Source organism: Ailuropoda melanoleuca, chromosome 7, assembly GCF_002007445.2.
Source record: "Ailuropoda melanoleuca isolate Jingjing chromosome 7, ASM200744v2, whole genome shotgun sequence".
Classification (NCBI taxonomy): domain Eukaryota; kingdom Metazoa; phylum Chordata; class Mammalia; order Carnivora; family Ursidae; genus Ailuropoda; species Ailuropoda melanoleuca.
The window spans coordinates 38580317-38598191 of NC_048224.1; the positions used below are offsets into that span (position 1 = coordinate 38580317).

General features: G+C 39.2%; 1 protein-coding gene and 1 long non-coding RNA gene across 5 annotated transcripts in view; one reads left to right on the forward strand and one right to left on the reverse strand.

Annotated features, from left to right (window-relative positions):
- Window positions 1-17875, forward strand: part of MUSK (muscle associated receptor tyrosine kinase) — an 88627-nt gene that overhangs the window by 37180 nt on the left and 33572 nt on the right. For all 4 annotated transcript variants that reach the window (XM_019796724.2, XM_034664248.1, XM_034664249.1 and 1 more), the window contains 2 exons: window positions 1420-1449; window positions 8624-8748. In XM_019796724.2, coding sequence (XP_019652283.1) covers window positions 1420-1449; window positions 8624-8748 — 155 coding nt within the window. The remainder of the gene's footprint in view (window positions 1-1419; window positions 1450-8623; window positions 8749-17875) is intronic.
- The window catches only part of LOC109489199, a 70983-nt gene continuing 55311 nt past the window's right edge, over window positions 2204-17875 (reverse strand). The window contains exons 5-6 of the long non-coding RNA XR_002142154.2: window positions 5533-5772; window positions 2204-2314 (exon numbers count right to left, since the gene is read on the reverse strand). This is a non-coding gene — a long non-coding RNA (uncharacterized LOC109489199). The remainder of the gene's footprint in view (window positions 2315-5532; window positions 5773-17875) is intronic.

The following is a 17875-nucleotide window of genomic DNA, read 5'->3' on the forward strand; positions in this document are numbered from 1 at the left end:
GTATGAAAAAACTGGTTTCAAACACCAAGCACTGTTAGGGGTGTTGTTAAAAAAGTAGATTTTCTTTGTTTAGGCACATTTGACAGAAAACTTCTAACTCTCCTTTTAACCATAAATATATTCAATTTAACAACTTTAAAGTCGTCTCTGACCTTGAAAAAATAAAACAGGAAGGTGCCGCTAACTTGGTTGGTGGGGATAGGGAATGTTCAATCAGAATAAAATTTAAAAGGGGAAATTATAAGTTCTCTTACATTTAAGAGGATTGGGTATCAAGCGCAACAATGAGGGTTTCTTGCTATGAAGCAGGTTAGAACGGAATTATGTCTGAAAACTGACTGGAGTGTGGCGTCTCTGGCTCTGAACCTACAGAAAAGCTCTGAGTCTCAGACTCCTTGTCTGGAAAATGGGCTGAATAATATCAATTTATGTTTAATCACAGAGATAGGATCAGGGTTAAAGGAGATAATGTAAACCGTGCATGCAAATACCCATAACCTGCGAAGAGCTATGCAAGTACCTTCTTAACATTCAAAGTCGTTAACAACAGCACTGCTACTTTATACTTATGAACGAATGCTGCAGTTGGCTCGTCACTAATTTAAAGAAGAAAGGTCTAATTGGACACAAACAAACTTTCAGGAAAGAAAAAACAGAGCTCCATGTGGGATCTCCATCTGATATAGTTATTACGTTAAACATTTTGGAACCATTAATTTGGCAGTCGTCTCTTTTCTGGGATAAAAAAAATGATGAATTCTCAATTCTGCATACGCAATGTAGACATTTTCATATTTTTCTTTATGGCGTGCTTCCCTCGTAGTTTCCTACAAGATAATGGTTTGCTCCTCCCTGCCCTCTGAGCTGCCTCCGGGAGTGGGTACAGAGGAGAGAAGCTCTGTTGGTGGTAGACTCTGTTCTGCAGGAACCCCCTAATCCTCTGTTTACCACAACATGAGCCTATTGCCATAGAAATGACAGTTGAGATCCCAGATTCAACCTCACTGACTTCACAGCAGGGCCTTGTAAAAGGAGAAGCCATGCTAAACAAAGGGAAAACACCATTTAGCAGAATAGTAGGCAGTCTGTTGCCTTGAAAGAAAGGGTAATTGTCAGCATTAAAATTAAAATGCATGAATGAGCTATGTTGTTGGGTATGCTGTAGTTTATCTTCTGTGTAGTACTGCCCGACTAAAAGTGGTAATTTGAAATTTTATGTCATTTAATAGTTTGCTTGTAAAGGTCAGCAGTTTCCCTTGATTGCATTTGTTTCTTATTGAAATAAGAAACAAGCAGATTCTAATTAATAGTGTTGCACAGCTGATGTTTCTGTGGTCAAAGATTTTCCCTTTTCATGATGTGTTGTTTTTGTTTGTGTGTTCAATGTGTGTGTTTGTTTTGTCTTGTATCTATTAATAGAAGAAAGTGAACCTGAACAAGATACTAAAGGTATTTTTTTTTTCTTTTTGCCCTGCTTCTTTTAAATGTATTTATTTTTGCTGACCTTGTAAACAATTCTAAGTGCCATTAATTTTTTTAGGAAATAACAAACGATGTACGGGAAATATTGTTGGCATGTGACTGAGTGTTATTAGATGGCCTGCTTTATTTTATAATGTATTTATTGACTACTTTTATTAAGTAAACTCCGAAAATGCAAACAAAATGACATAAATCAGCATGAGAATAAATCTCACACAGATTGGAATGGAAAGTTACCTTTTGACTGAAAGCCTTTTTTTGGGGAGGAGGGAGGATGTTACAATTTTTGAAGGAATGTAAAAATGTTAAGATGCCAGCTTAGGTTTTTACTGTTACTACTCCAAGAGGACAAGTATTAGACAACTGCTCCAAACCAAATCAATCAAATTTAAATTAATTTTAATTGCCCACAGATAATACATATATTTAGTGGAATATGTTTAGAGGAAAGTAGCTGGACATCAAATTTGTTTGGGGGAAAACCCTACTTTGTAGAATAAGGGTTTTTCTTCCAAGAAAGCACCTTCTATCTGATTAAACTTTATGCTGTTCTAACCTAAAGTTTATGTTTTTTGGATAAGATTCACAAGTTCCCATATAATACAGTTTGGCTCTAGGAATAAACCCTAGGCTGGTAGTATTCGAAATAGCACCCCCTTATCTTAGGATCTCAAATAAGATATTTGAGATACTTTTCTATTTCTAAACATCAGGCTACTTACAACCAAATTTAGATGAAATCATTTCACCTGCTCCTGTGTGATTCTTTTTGTTTGTTTTTATTTGCTTTCACTTCAACTCTATCAGTCATTGCTGGTTAGAATCAAGTAACCTAAAAAACAAAAAACAAAACAAAAAAACCCTCTTTAAGGGACACTAGAATAAAATAAAGAAAGGAAAAAATAAGAGAAAATAAAATCCATGTGAGCTCATTGTGTCCTTTGAAATAATTACTCAGAAGCAGCATTTATAAGGGACTTAAGTATTCTTCTGGTCCTCCTGCCTTAACAAGAAAGAAGAGGTAACTCATCTCAAGCCAAACTGCTTGTTCATTTCGGGACTTAATTTGCGTCCCCTGCCCTAGGCTCTCCATTGCACCACCACTGCAATTTCAGACTGAATAATAGCTCTATCTCCTTACTACAAATTTAAATTACCCCTTCGAATGACAATCAATAGTAAGATTTATTACGTATCTGAAAGTGCTTTAGAAAATGAAAAGAGAGACGGAAGGAGGGAGGGATGGGTGAGAAGAGAACATAATATAGTTATGTTATAAAGGACTCTGGAATTACTAGCTACTTAAGCCCAATTTTGAAAGTACAATTCCCAACCTGCAGTTAGTGCTATAAATTTACCCAAGAGAAATTAAAGCCCAAAACTCATGAATAAACATCACAAGAGAAAACCCAGGGATAAATAGATTGCCCATGTCTATTTCCCATGATGCAAATGAACAATGATTTGCTTGCCCACAGAAATTGGAGAATAATGGATAAGACTATAGAAAGAGTTGCATCATGTTTTTTTCTTTAAAGATCCATACCAAAACAGCTGTAAACATTTTCCAAATTACTAAGTAATGCTGTACCCCGTCTATTAAGTAACTTGTTTATGTAACAAAAACACTTTTATACTGTTTTGGATGCAAATAAAATGCACAAGAGGGATATTCAATGGACATTTTACTTGATATGAAATATACCATGTTACTTTTAAAACTGATGACCTAGAATGCATTCTCAGTTTGGGGCTACCAGCAAAGTAATAGGAGTTTATTACCGAATTACATCTAAGTTTATTATTACCAGTGGATTTTTATCCATGGAGGTTAGTCTGGCGTTTATTTTTAATTGCAACTGGCCTTATTGTTTTCAATGTTTGATAAATATGGTGGAATTTCTTTCATCCCTCCTTCACCTCTTCTGCTTGGAACTGGTAACAAATGCAGATGGGTATAAAAATATCAGTTTTATTGCTGATAAAGCTGGACTGAAAAATAAACTTTCTACTTTTTCATCCAAGAACTAGACTAACATCTGTTTCCTCATCCTCCTCAGCCCCACCCCACTTTTTAACCCTCCACCCCAAGTTGTAGGATGGAGAAGCCCTGAGCTGGGACACTTGCTGCACATTAACCCCATACCCTTGTTGTTTGAGGGTAGCTGGGAGAATGATGGCCCCAAGAAGGCCGAGATACTCATAACATAGACAAGTCCCTTTCTCCAGTCTCACCAATCAGAAGAGTCATTCATTTATTGATTCATTCACTCATTCAACAAATATTTATTGAATGCCTGCTATGTACCATGCAGGGCTCTATCTACCTATCAATCAGCCTGTGTTAATGAACAAAGCAAGCTCTGCCCTTGTGATGCTTACATTCCAGAGGAGGAGACAGCCAACAAACAAACAAATCGATAGTTATGACATGGTGTTAAGTGCTATGAAGAACCACAAACAAGGGTAAGGGAATGTGATGAGAAACATTTTGATAAGGAGACATCTGTGACCTTCTTTGGGGGCAGGAGGAAATTGGCAGGAAGGGTGGAAGCCATCTTTCAATACTGAAAAAAGGGGGCAAGTTCCTATTTTATCTTTTGGCAAGAATGTGGGTGTGCAGAAAATGGCTTCCCTTTTATTGCTGGCCTTTTCCCCCTCTTCACCCACTAGACTTAACAATGTGTGTGGGGAAGTTGAAGCTGGTGTATTGAATTAAGAGCATGTAGACTGTGACCCCGTGAATGAGGGGGCACAAGCCACCCACACAAGCTTGGCAAGGAGCTCCCTCAGCATCCCAGTTCCCACTTTGGGGAAGTGAAACCCATGGGTTCATTGTGATTGAAGGCATAGTTTCAACACACCCACAGAAAGGAAATAGAATCACAAGATTTATTATTTACAAATCCTAGAAGCCAGGGTCTGGGGAACATGATGTGAGCCCAGGGAAGGGAAGTCCTCTGACCCAGGTCACAGAGAAGGAGAGAGAGAGTGGAGTAGCAAGAACCTATACTTAGAGGTGATGAGGACAGAGAATACTAACTTTTCTAAGGCTTCACTCTATGTGGTTATTGTAAAAGGTGCCCAGGAAAAGCAAAGTGGGAACTTTTGATGGACATCCTAAACTCAAGTCCTTATCTAAATGTCTAGACTCTGGGTGTGGTAGGGTTATCACACTATAAAATGCCAAGGCAGCAACTCAGAAAAACAAAGTTGTTTTTTTCAAAAGGTGTTTTTCTCATCACACAATGAAACCCTGTCTCAGCCAAGGGTATACCTGTCCTTTTGGAGGAGGAGACCAGAAGTTTATCAGCACACTCACACCTTCACAAAACCACTGCAAATGCCAATATTGCTCCTTTATGTACCATCCTGTGCCCCACTGGAGCCCCCAGAAGGTTCTGATATGGGACAGAGCAGTATAGTAAGTAAATTCACTGCAAGGCCATGTTGACTCTATCTTATTTACTATCTCACATTATGCTTAGCTGTGTGGTGCAATATAGATCATCAAAAGTTCTGCAGTGAGCCCAAATGATATTCCAAATAATATACCAGCCAAAAGAAAGAAAAAAAAAAAGCTGTAAATTAGAACAAAATAAATCCTCCCTTATTCCTCCATTTCCAGGAAGAATTTACAGTCCCCAAATGAAAACTCTTGCCTCTATAAATTAAAGCAGAAACAGTGTCTAGATTTCATTCTTCTCCAATTTCTTAGTCATCTTCTGTTTAGCCAGAAGGTTCTCTTTCAGGTTCAAGGGGACAGAGTTCTCTGCAGCAGCTGCTGGCTACACTTTTCCAGTGCCTATGGGATTGAAATAATCCCACTCCCAATCTCTAAAAGATCCTGCTTTTTTCAGATTCTGAGAGGCAATGGGACCCATAAGATGATGAGTACAGTAGTGTCACACTCAAAAAATGTAAGACACACAAGTATAGCCCCAACCCCGACAAGTTCTTTCAACCAAATGATGAACATGGACTCAGCTATGTTGTGCAACCTAGGTCTCCATCATTGTTGCCAGAAAACATCAGAAAAGGAGAAAATACCTGAGAGCAGTCAGTCTGTGTCGGTTGTCAAGAGTCCACAACCCGTGAGCTTAGACTAAGTTGGGAGAATCTCCCATCAGGGGGGCAGATGGGTCACCGTGTGTCACTCTGGCATATCTGAAGAAATGTGCACTGCCTCCTTGCTGGCTGGTCTTCTTGAGAAATTTAGAATTTCTAGTGAGGACAGCCTCAGTCACTTAGTTTTCATTGACACTTCCTTCAGACTCCTTCAGATTTTTCCTGTCAAGGGTAATAGAACAAAGCAATTCAAACTGTCAGTGAAAGAGGAATGTAAGGACCAGGCTCTAGAATGATGTGTCCACCCAAAGTCTAAAGCACTACGGGTGTTACAGGAAGCCTAATTTGCATGCCTAGATCAGAAACTCTGGAAATCCAAGTAGGTCATCAAAAGCCCATTTATAAGTGGAATCCTTAGTTCCCATGGAATCAATAGGAAAGTATTTCAACCACACAGATACATTTGCAAACAGAGGAGGACAGACTATGGCTGCCCCAATCCCTAGAATTAGTGGGCAAGCCAGAATTCTCCAAGGTAGAAGAGAGTTCACAGGCGCACACTCACATCTCAAGTGCTGATTCACAGAAAGACTGGCCTAAGGGCAAATAGCAGGATGGCACACAAGCCATCCTAGAGCCCATCCTTTGGGGAAACCTAATATAAAATCTGCTTAGTGGGAAGTGCCTTCAAATGTTCAGGCATCTCTCAGATTGTCTGGAGGAGTTTCCCTACTTAGAAGGAAAAGTTCCTTCTGTTTCGGGGGTATGCAGTAAGGTGAACTATTATTTGGGACTCAGTGACTACAAATTGGTAGAAGCAATCACAGAATGAACAGAGTTACCCAGGTTTCCATACAACATGGTAGGATCAGAAGCTTCCTTCCTTCCCAAGAGCACCACCCATCTGAAGGCATCCATGTGTGAGCTGGCGTATGAAAACTAAACCAGTCTTTATGGGAGTGAAGGCAAGATGCTGGAGTGATCTTATATTGTTAGTCATGTCAAAGTCCCATTAGTGATTCCAATAAAGTTTATCCCAACAAGTCAGACTTAGGAGGAAACAGCCAACTCCTCGTTCCATGAAGACATAATCAAGACTCCATCATACACCCAGTAGACAGCTGACATAGTTCCTTGTCCCCATAAACACTGCTAAAGCATACACCTTGAAAACCTTCACCTTCCAATGATAGTAACAATCACCAATTTTGGCCAACATGGACTTTGTAAGACATTTCTCCCCATCCATCCTAGTCCTCAACAGGCCATATCTAGTTTTGAGCTAAAGTTTGCTTCATTCTTATTCTCTCTCCTGTACCTTCAGCTTTGTTCTTTCCTCCATTCCCAGCCCTCAGAATAAAAACATACTGTCATTCTTATTTTTAAAAAAAAACAGGGGCGCCTGGGTGGCACAGCGGTTAAGCGTCTGCCTTCGGCTCAGGGCGTGATCCCGGTGTTATGGGATTGAGCCCCACATCAGGTTCCTCTGCTATGAGCCTGCTTCTTCCTCTCCCACTCCCCCTGCTTGAGTTCCCTCTCTCGCTGGCTGTCTCTATCTCTGTCGAATAAAAAATAAAATCTTAAAAAAAAAAAAAAGAATCCAAACAAGATCCACACCTTGCATTTGGGGTTATGCCTCTGAAGTCTTTTTAACTGTATAATAATTCCCTCTTTCTCCTACCTCCCCCCCCGGTACAAGTTATTTATTGAGAAAACTAAATAATTTTCCCTACTGAATTGTCTATATTCTGGATTTCAATGAATTGCATCCCCATAATGATGTTTAACCTGTTCCTTAACCTCTGTTTTCTGTAGGTTGGTAATTAGACCACAAGACTTTTTAAAGCAGGCTCAGTTTTGTTTTGGGGGTTGATTCAGCTGTTATTTTAAACATTTGATGTATTTTTTTAACCACTTGGTGCCTTAAAAATGGAGTCTTCCTTGCTTTTCCTTTCTCCTGGCTTTTGTGCCCAACATTGTGTTTCTAACATGCTCTTCTAGATTCCATCTCTTAAGAGTCCTCAATATCAAAAAAGAGGAAGTTGAATTAATCTGTACCTGCAAATCTAAAATTAGAATCTGCAAAAAGGATTCGGTTGTCACATCATATCTTCCCTGAACTTTCTCTTAATTAATCAGTAGGGATGCAGTCTCAGAATGGAATATTAATTACCTATTCTGCTCACACTTGGACTAAAATATTTCTTTCTTTTTGCTCCAATGTGCTCATCTCATTCTCTACAAAGTTAGGCAATTTTTTTCTGTCCTCCCACTATGATACAGTTGAAGATATAAAGCATTAATTAATTATTTCATTAATTCAATTAAATACTATTACTTTGGTCAGGCATTCTTCTGGGTACTGAACAAAACAGGCTAGGTTTTTGGTTGCTGAGAACTCACAATCTACAGGAGTTGGGGGAGGCAGACAATAGACAAAAAATAACTTCAGATAGTGGTAAGGTCTATAAAGACAATAAAACAGGGTGATGAAAAGTGAATGGGGGCAGGTTATACCTTATGTTGGGTGGTCAAGGAAGGCCTTTCTGAGGAAATGCCACTTAACCAGGGACTGGATGATACAAGGAACACACCACACGAAGATCTGGGGGATGGATGCTCTAGGCTGAGGGAAAGCATGGACAAGCTCCTAAGAAGGGAATAAGCTTGGAGTGTCCTAGAGTGGTGAGAATCATGGGGTTATAGCATAAATGGCTTAGAAGCCAGGGCACGGCATTTGGTATTATTCTTAATCCAGAGGGCACAGGGAAGGAATTTACACAAGAGAACACGATTTGATTTGGCCGCCTGGGTGGCTCAGTCGGTTAAGTTAAGCATCTGCCTTTGGCTCAGGTCATGATCCCAGGGTCCTGGGATTGAGTCCCACATCGGGCTCCCTGCTCAGCTGGGAGCCTGCTTCTCCCTCTGCCTCTGCTTCTGCCCCTATGTGTGCTCTCTCTCTCTCTGTGTCAAATAAACAAATAAAATCTTTAAAATAAATAAATAAAATAAAGACCACTCCGGCTTGAGCATTCCCTATAGGAGTCACTCACCACTTCTGTTTTCCTAACAGTTTTTGCCAGAATCCTGCGGGCACCTGAATCCCACAATGTCACATTTGGCTCCTTTGTGACCCTTCGCTGCACAGCAACAGGCATCCCTGTCCCCACCATCACCTGGATTGAAAACGGAAATGCTGTGAGTGCTATCTGTATGGGGGCTTGTCTGGGGAAGACTCATTGGAGAGGAATTTCAGGATAGACCACATATTTGTGATGTTACCCTGATCTCTGTCATTAGTCCCACATGCACCTCCATTTTTCAAAGCTTTCTAGGATTTTCATCCTAGAAGTCACTGTCCTAGAAACTGAACTCCATGGGTTCGCTTCTTTCCTTGTATCGTAAGGGAAGAGTAGAAAATCAAATTTTTCTTCATGCTTTTGTGTAAAAGGGAAGAGGTAATAATTCCTTCCCACACAGGTAAAATAGTTTTCACAAAACTCACCAGCTTAAAAATTAGTTCACAGGAGCTGGAGGCTACTTTGATGAAAAGTAATCCAGAATTAGAACCCATACCATCAGTTTAACATTCTTTCATTTTTTATACTGATAATAATAACTAACATACAATAAGTGATCACTATGTGCCAGGATCTCTTCACATATAAACACTTTACATATAAACATTCATTTATTCATTCTACAAATATCTATTGATTATCTCCTGGGTGTCAGACACTATTCTATGCATTATGGACACAAGAGCGAACAAAACGAGTGAAATAAGTCAGTCAGAGAAAGACAAATACCATATGATTTCACTCATACATGGACTTTAAGAACATATAGAACCGACGAACACAGTGGAAGACCTCTTCCAGAAAACCGGAAGAGACAGTGAACTCTAGGAAACAAACTGCGGGTTACTGGAGGGAGGTGGGTCGGGGGAAGGGATAACTGGGTGATGGGCATTAAGGAGAGCATTTGATGTAATGAGCACTGGGTGTTATACACAACTGATGAATCACTACATTCTACCTCTGAAACTAATTAAAAAAATTAAAAATAAAAAAGTAGTATTTTCAAAAAAACAAAACAAAACATGTGAAGTTCCCTGCCCTCAAAGAGTTTACATTATGATGGGGAAAGACAAACAATAAAATAAAACAAATAGGAGAATATTCTATGCAGACAGTGTCAAATACTGTGGAGAAAAATAAAGTGGGAAAATAAGACAGAATGTGCAACCTTAAGAGAAAGATTCCATTTTCAATAGAGCGGTCAAGGAAGCCTCATTTAAATGAAGACATTTGAGCTAAGACCTGAAGGAGCTGAGGAGGAGGCTATGTAAATAACTACGGGAAGAAAACTGGGGAAAGTCTCTAAGATAAAGTTGCACAAGGTATGTCAGAGGAATAGCAAGGAGTTCAGTGCGACCAGAGGTAAGTGAGCAAAGAGGAAAGAAGCAAGGGGTGGTGTAGGAATTATAAGTCATATAAGCTTAGGTAGAGCATTGAAATAAAACTGGCTTTTATTTGAGTGAGATGGGATGCCATTCTAGGTCTCTTTCTATTATCAGCTTTCCTGCTGACTCTTGTTCATTGTGCTTTGTTTCCTTGTGGGCCTAGCTATCTCTGACTACCTGCTGTTCACTGTTTTGGGGGAAAAAAAGGTCAGGGATTAATCTGAGGTCCAGATAAAGGTACTTCTCTCTAGAAAGAATTTGTTTATTTCTGCCAAGGACCAGAGGCAACTGCTTACCTTGGACTGTCTTAAACCTAGTTCAAGGTTTGAAGCTCCTTGGTCATCCCAGATAATTATAACTCAGCCTCTGAGTTATCCAATTCTCTGTGGACCATTTCACTTGTACTTCACGTTGATATCTCCCTGATATCTGATTCTTTGAGATTTTGGTTTACCATATCTCTTATTAGACTTCTCACCTTTATGAAACCTGAGTTTTGATTTCGGTCTCCTCACTCCTCAAAGGAAACACATTTTTCTGGGTTGGAAAAAATGTTTTAGGGAGAATAAAAGCTTCTAAGTTTGTTATATCTGGTAAAAATATTTTTCCAGAATTTTAATTTTTTTCAGTGTGAGAGTTGGTTTGATAACCCAGCTTACCAATATCTGAAATAAGAATCTTTCGTAGATTATTGTCATAATTATATTTTATAGACTTTAACCACTTGTCTATTTATGTTTAGTTTGCATTCGGTCCCTAGTTTCTGATACTCTTTATGAGGTTAAAGATACTTATTTTAATCTTAACAAATGTTTTGAACATAAATATATGTTAAATTCAATAAAATGCCTTGTCATTAATTATTTTAACTTTGTGATGAACATGTAATTTTTCACTTTAAATTGGGAAGTTTCCTTTTCATTGTTTAAAAACATTGCTTTTTTGTTTTTGTTTGTGTTGTTTCAGTTTGCTGTAATTTTCTTTAGGATTATCGCATCTATTTTCAAAAATGGGAATAGTCTAGTTTTGGGGGGCTATCATGCTCAGGTTTTGTTAACAATATTATGCCAGCCCTACAGAATCAACTGGCAAGTTGATGTACTTTCTTTTGATACAGAACTCAAGGGAGGAACTTGAGATGCAAATCTCTCTTAAACTCAGGGACATTTTCCTCTATTGTATCCTTAATAATTGCTTCTTTCTTCTCTGCATTTTTTTCCTTTGCAGAGCAGAAAGATTAGGAAGAACGTAGTTGTACTAGAAGTTCATTAGACCTCTATTAAATAAATTTATTTTAAAACTACAATCTTTCTAATCTTGATGCTCTGCTCATTTTTGGGGAGGGACAGAGGGAATCCTATGTAACCTGTCAACTCTTCCTCAGGCTCTAATGCGTACCATAAATGTCCCCCACAAGAACCCACTAAAGAAAATCTTATTCACGGGCACTAGTCCATGGACAGCTTCCTCAGTCTAGTGTTATACGCACTCATAATAGTTCATAACGTTCTTCCGCTACTTTATTGTCTCTAAGTCTGCTCCTACTTACAGCCTTGTTATCTGAACTCTGGAATTTTCCATGACTCTACTGGGAAAATTTATCCATTCTCCTCTCAGTGAACTTTAAGGTTTCAGCGACTTGGTTGATACTCATTTTCTATCAACTCAGTCACATCTCTTTCTATCTTCCAGGAATTGCTGAAAATTTCTGGTCCTTTGATTATGATACCCTTCCATCTTTCCAGAGATTTATTTCTCTTAATTTTAAGTTTGCGTTATCTTTTGCGCTTTTGGGTAGAAAAAGGAGAGTTAAACATGTGGGCTGAGGTTATCTTTGTAACTTGGGTGCTGAGCAAGCATGACTTGCAATGCAATACAGCCTCATTTAATATCTTCTGTTTCTTTTAAGTCTCTTCAGCAAGTCGGGTTCTTTTCTCATCATTGAGGCCTACCCCAAGCAGGCCTGTGACTTTTCCAGTTCTTTTAGGTGATTTTGTGTCACTAACACCATCCCAATTTAGTAATTCCGAGTGCCTAACCCTAAGTAATAGCCAAACTCTCCAACTGCAATTCACAGATGGGACCTTTCTTTTCTTTTCTTTTCTTTTTTTTAAGATTTTATTTTTAAGTAATCTCTCCACCCAGTGTGGGGCTCAAACCCACCACACTTGCACACTCTACAGACAGAGCCAGCCTCCCTTTCTTAAGATGACTGCATGCATGCCTTCCACAACAGTCTTGCAGTTAGCGTCTCCTCTCACACTCGTTCACTCTTCCCCTACTTCCTAACTGCTGTTTAAGACTCCTACAGGTTTGGGGTTGGAAGAAGGGAGGAGCAGTAATTGAAGTGGAAAAGTTCTAATTTAACTGACACTCTTTTAGGTTGGCTTTCCATCCCTGTGTCTGACAAGTATTTAAAACAACTCTTTCCATCATGGACACATTCATGATTCTTGAGAAATCAAGGGATACTCAAGATGACCCCAGTAACTCATTTTCTTCAGAGCAGCCATCTCCCACTTAGGCCCCAATTTGTTAGTTGATGAGAAGTCTTTCTGTTGGCGTCCTATCAATGCCCCAAAAAGGTCTTTGGGGAAGATTGAAAATAACTCCAAACTCTTAGATCCACAACTCTTGGATCCAGACCACTGAACACAGCTACCCCTTCTTTGCTTCTTCCATTGAAGCTACTAGGCAGCCTGGCTCTGCCCTTCAGATTTTACAGGTGGGTATCAGATACATCTCTGCTGTGTCAACAAACTGCAGATGTGTCAGGGTCCCCAAGACCACGCTCAAGTTTGATGATTCACTAGAAGGACTTGCAGAACTCAGAAAAGCTATTATCCTATGGTTATAGTTTATTACAGTGAAAGGATACAGACTAAACTCGCCAGTAGGAAATCAGTTGTTCTCTCCCTGTGGAGTCCCATGGAGAGCACCTAATTCTCCCAGTAATGACAGCAACATGTATGACGTCTTGTACCAGGGAAGCTCACCCAGCCAAGGTGTCCAGGGTTTTTCCTAAGGGTCAATTACCAAAGCATGGAGGGTTCACATGAAAGGCATTAGCTAGTCTCCGACCTTTCCAAAGGTCAAACTGATACCGTATAGCCAAGAGTCCCTACTGAACAAAAAGAGCTATTCACCATAATTTGCACTGTAACATAAACTATCTGGCATGGCTCATGGTCCCAGATATACAAAGACACTCTTATGAGGCAGGATTTTCCAAGGGATGAGAGGTTATCTCTTAGAAGCAAGTCAAAGGCCAGTCCTTTCTTTCAAATGTGCTGGGTTTGAGCACCTCAAGTCCACTTTAAAGTTAACCCTTTACTACACGGCAGGGGAAGTATACCAACCCTCCAGGTGGTCCTATGGAAGACCCTCATTCATACCTTAAGGAGATGGGGTGGTTTTTGAACAGTCCCTTGGTTGGGGTGAGGATGGTTCTCACTACAGCTGAAAAACCCAAACCTGGAGGAGTCATCTAAGGGGCTCAGCTATTTACATTTTTCATGTCCTCCCGGATAGTCTCTCTCCAACTTTTTGGGATCTTGGTTCCAGTATCCCTATGTTGTCATATTACAATATACTAACAACAGCATTTTAAAGTCAAGAGTGTTCTAAACGAGGAGGGAAAAAAAAAGACAGAGAGGAAAAGAAGGTGAGGAAGGGAAAGAGCAGTAGGACACTAGACACAGGAAGGGAAGTGTGTGGGAAACAAAGCACGCCCAAGTGTGAAATTCTGGTGGTTGTTGTATATACCAGGAAAAAGATGCCAAATTCTAAGGCTACCTCAACTAATGAAGAGTGTCCTCCTGCAACAGCAGTCTCTTTAGGGCTTAAATTCATTTATTATTTTTGTTTTCACTATTGTTTGTGCTGAAGGGTTTTTTTTTTCTTTTCTGATACTTGAACAAATCATTTTCTCATAATCTGTGTTTAAAACTAATTTATCTTGTCTAAGTGTCTACCATGCATCTCTTCAAAATAGAGTCAGTAAACAAAATAATGTCACTTTATGAGCTTGCTGCTTGAGGGACGATAAACGAGAATAGGTGAAGAGTTAGCAGACCTAAGTTGGAAATGGCTTTCTTCAGAGAATATTAATTGCAGGGAAGTCCACTTGCCTCTGAGATACTGATTTTCCCATGTTTGTAATGACAGAGGTGGCTGGAGAAAACCATCCCTAATATGACATCGGGGGTACGGTTCTCCAATGTTGTTAAGTTACAGTCAAGAAACCTGTAGTTCCTGCTCTTCTTCAAGCTCTCTAATTAAACTTTAAATGTCTTTTAAAGTTCAAATCTTATTTGGCTGTCTGTTTTGTGGCTCTTCTGTGGAAGCTGTTGTTGTCATCTTTGTCCTCTCAAGGTAGTGTAAAGATATGTCTTAAGAAAGCTGGTGGACTAATGATAGGGCTTTACTGATTTGACTTCCTCTGTGAAAACAAGAATAAAGAAAATGGAAAGACACATGCTTTAAAAAAAAATCAGTGTTTTCAAGGCTCATATGAGTTTAGAACTAGAAGACACCAGATTAGTCTCTGCTGGAGTTCGGGAGTAATGAAAAAGTCAGATGGTTCGAATTAGTTTTGGTCTTATTGAGACCCCAACTTAATCATTCAAGATGTGATTCACAAAAAGCAGGAAGCAAAATAGACCCATTGCCTCAGATTCTAAGACAGGAATAAAACAAACTAATAGTGACTTTCTTCCAGGAAGAAAGCAAAAGTACATCTGCGGTTCTCATGGTCAGGGAGAGGGTTGCTCTTACAGCCAACTTTCAGTCGTGGTGATACTACCCACGTCCAACTAGAAACCGAGATGATGTTGCTCGTGCTGACACACATCACAGGAAATGGAGGCAACCTTGAGCATTTAATGTACAAGCAGCAAACCAGAAAAGTCTCCTGAGAACAGGGAAGAGCCCACAGCCCTGGTGTTATTTGGGGCAGACTGAACAAACACAAATGCAGAGCTGGGAGCTAATTGGCACAGAATAAGACAGAGTTTGAACTGTGGCTCTTCACTAACTACAAATCAGAGAACTAACTTCACTAAGGCACGACTAAGAACAATGGGTACTCTAAAGGATGTGAAGACTCCTTTCCTCTCTGTCTCTGTGAACACATCAATAACCTAAAACCCCAAACACTCAGAACAAGAAAAGGGCGAGCCACATGCCCCAAAGTGATCAAGAATTATTTTGTTTTCTTCCTACGGAATGTCATTCATTTTTCATGAAATTTGTAGTCTTAGATGAACTTCAGAGTGAGTAGTAATATTCCTTTTATTTTACAACACTGGAAGTAGTAGTTTCATGTGGATAGAATAGAGCTTACTTGTCTAAAAGAAAATAAGCTTGTATTTTGATAAACAGATTTATTTCAAGTTATACTGATAATATCTCCATTATTTTGGTATTCAAATAAAAAATACGGAAAAATTACATGTCTCTTTTGTTTTTTCAATAAATACAGTTCCTAAAATACTTTAAAGGTTGAATCATTTTAATTTGTTAAAAGAATTTTATAAAAATGAATAACCAAATTATCTATGTTGAAGATTGTGCTTTTGAATTTTTTTAAAGGGAGGCTCACCTTTTTTAAAAGGTAGTATTTTTGGTTCAAAGTACATGAGCTTTGGAGTCATCTTACTAGCTGTGTAAATTAAGATAATTACATATATCAGCAGGGATATATTATGTGGAATATTGCAGCAGCCAGATTAAAAGAGGTCACTATTTATGGCAATGTTGACCAGAAACAATATGGAAAATTTTCTGAGTCTGTTACCCTTTTTCTATGATGCATAAACAGACATTTTTATATCTCCCTAAACATGGACCCTTCTGGGCCATACCCTACAACTCCATGAGCTAATCTCAGCAAGCTGGAACTACGTGTAAGACAAAGCCATCAAAGTCAGAATACCTTTCAGAGGTCTTCCTATGCTAAGGTCAAGTCATGATGAAGTATAAGATTATCCATAACTGTGAACAGATTCTCTCAAACCAGCATTTCTAATGTAGTAATGATATATAAAAATATTCTACAGGTCAATAATAGTTTGCCACTTTCAAAAAGCTTTTATACACATTATCTCAAGTATAAATAAGTATGCCTATTTATGACAGAGTTTCCTATTTGCCTCTTTTTGAGATCACTGTCTCAGAAAGAGAACCCACGTACAGAGCAGAGAGCTGTTTATCCAGCCCCTTCAGGTCAGGATGGCTGAGTGACTTGCAGAAAATAACATATTTACTGTAAATACCAGATATAGTCACCTCAATTAAGTACTCGGTTTTGCCTAGGCATACCTTGGTCAAAACTCTGTAATAATCTGAACCTGAGGGGCAAAAAGATCAAAATGGAGAGCAAAGCGTTGTTTTTATTTTTAGGTCATCAAAAAACACTAAACTGTTGGTCAGGATGATCCATGAAGAAAGAAAAACAAATTCAAACTATGACTAACAAGGCCTGCTGTGCATGAGTCACAAACTGAATCAAGCAAGGCCTCTGGAAATAGGAGGAAAAGCATCTAGGAGCCACATCATAATCGAGCAATGAGCCTTGTAACTTACTGGTGTCTTTGCTGAACTATTTCAATACCCCGATGAAGTCCAGGAGAAGTGAGGTCAGCCAATTTAAAACTCATCCTCTTCCCTACCAAGAATGTTCTCAGTGACCTTGAAGAGGAGTGCAGGAATGACGTTCTTAGGTGTGAACATGAAAACAGTGCTAGTTGAGTCAACCTTGGGGGATGACTCGTTCTCCAGTTGTGACCTAGGCATTGTGCTGATCTACTTCCTGAAGGAGGGATTAACCTTGCAAAGGGGGAACGTAATTGTTCTTTAGATTTCACGTCTATAAACTGGAAAGGGATTATATTTATAAATGAAATATCTCAGTAGCATAAAGAGTGTTGATTAAGCATAGAGGTTTGAGGCCTTTAACTTTTTTCTCCATGGTAGCTTTGTTGCTAAAATTCGGAAGAGACCAAAATTGTATTTCAAATTCTTTCGTCTTGGAGATCTATCTAAACTTAGAGATTCAAATCCATAAGAGTTTACGCTTCTGATAAATATAATGATGAATCCTATCTGAATTCCTAACTGAATGTATGTCCTTAAAGGTATTTCTCTCTCCGCCTTGTCAATTTCTCACAAAGTCCAGGCTGTTTATCTGGGGAAACTAGCATAATACTTGATCTGACTTAAATTGATGATCACATGAAGTTATCATAAGGATTGAAACTAGTAGTACAGGGAAGGAATAAAAAGACAAAGAAGGTAACTGGACAAACCTCCCTGTAATCATTACAGAGAGTGCTTGGATCCAAGACCAGCCAGCCACCTGGGAGCAGAAAGAAGCAAGCTGGTTTCACCCCAGAGCTTCCCTCCCCTTGTTAGTCTAACTGTGAAAATAGGCAAAAGAGCAAAATAACTGGCTCCAAATTTCTTATTCCCAGCCTCATTCCCTACCATGGGACAGAGAGAGATCTTTCAAGGCCACTCCTCCAAGAGGTCAAGGTGAATCATGGCCTGATTTCCTTGGTTGTCATTCCATTCAAATTTCCCTCAAACTGGCATTTTCCCCTCATACAAACTGTGACGATTAAAGAGTAATTATTATAGCTAGAGTACGAATTCTAACTCTGCAACCTCACGGAAAGTGCTGGGCAGCTCTGTCTTTCCCACAGAGCTTAAAGGATGATGACTCACAAGTACTTGCATAAATTAACCTGCCAGTTGGCTGCTAATACTGCATTGATACCCTGGCTCTTCAATCACATTTGAATTTCTGATTTAAATGGTATGGCATGATGTATGCCATGCCTCGGAAACAGAATTGGCTTT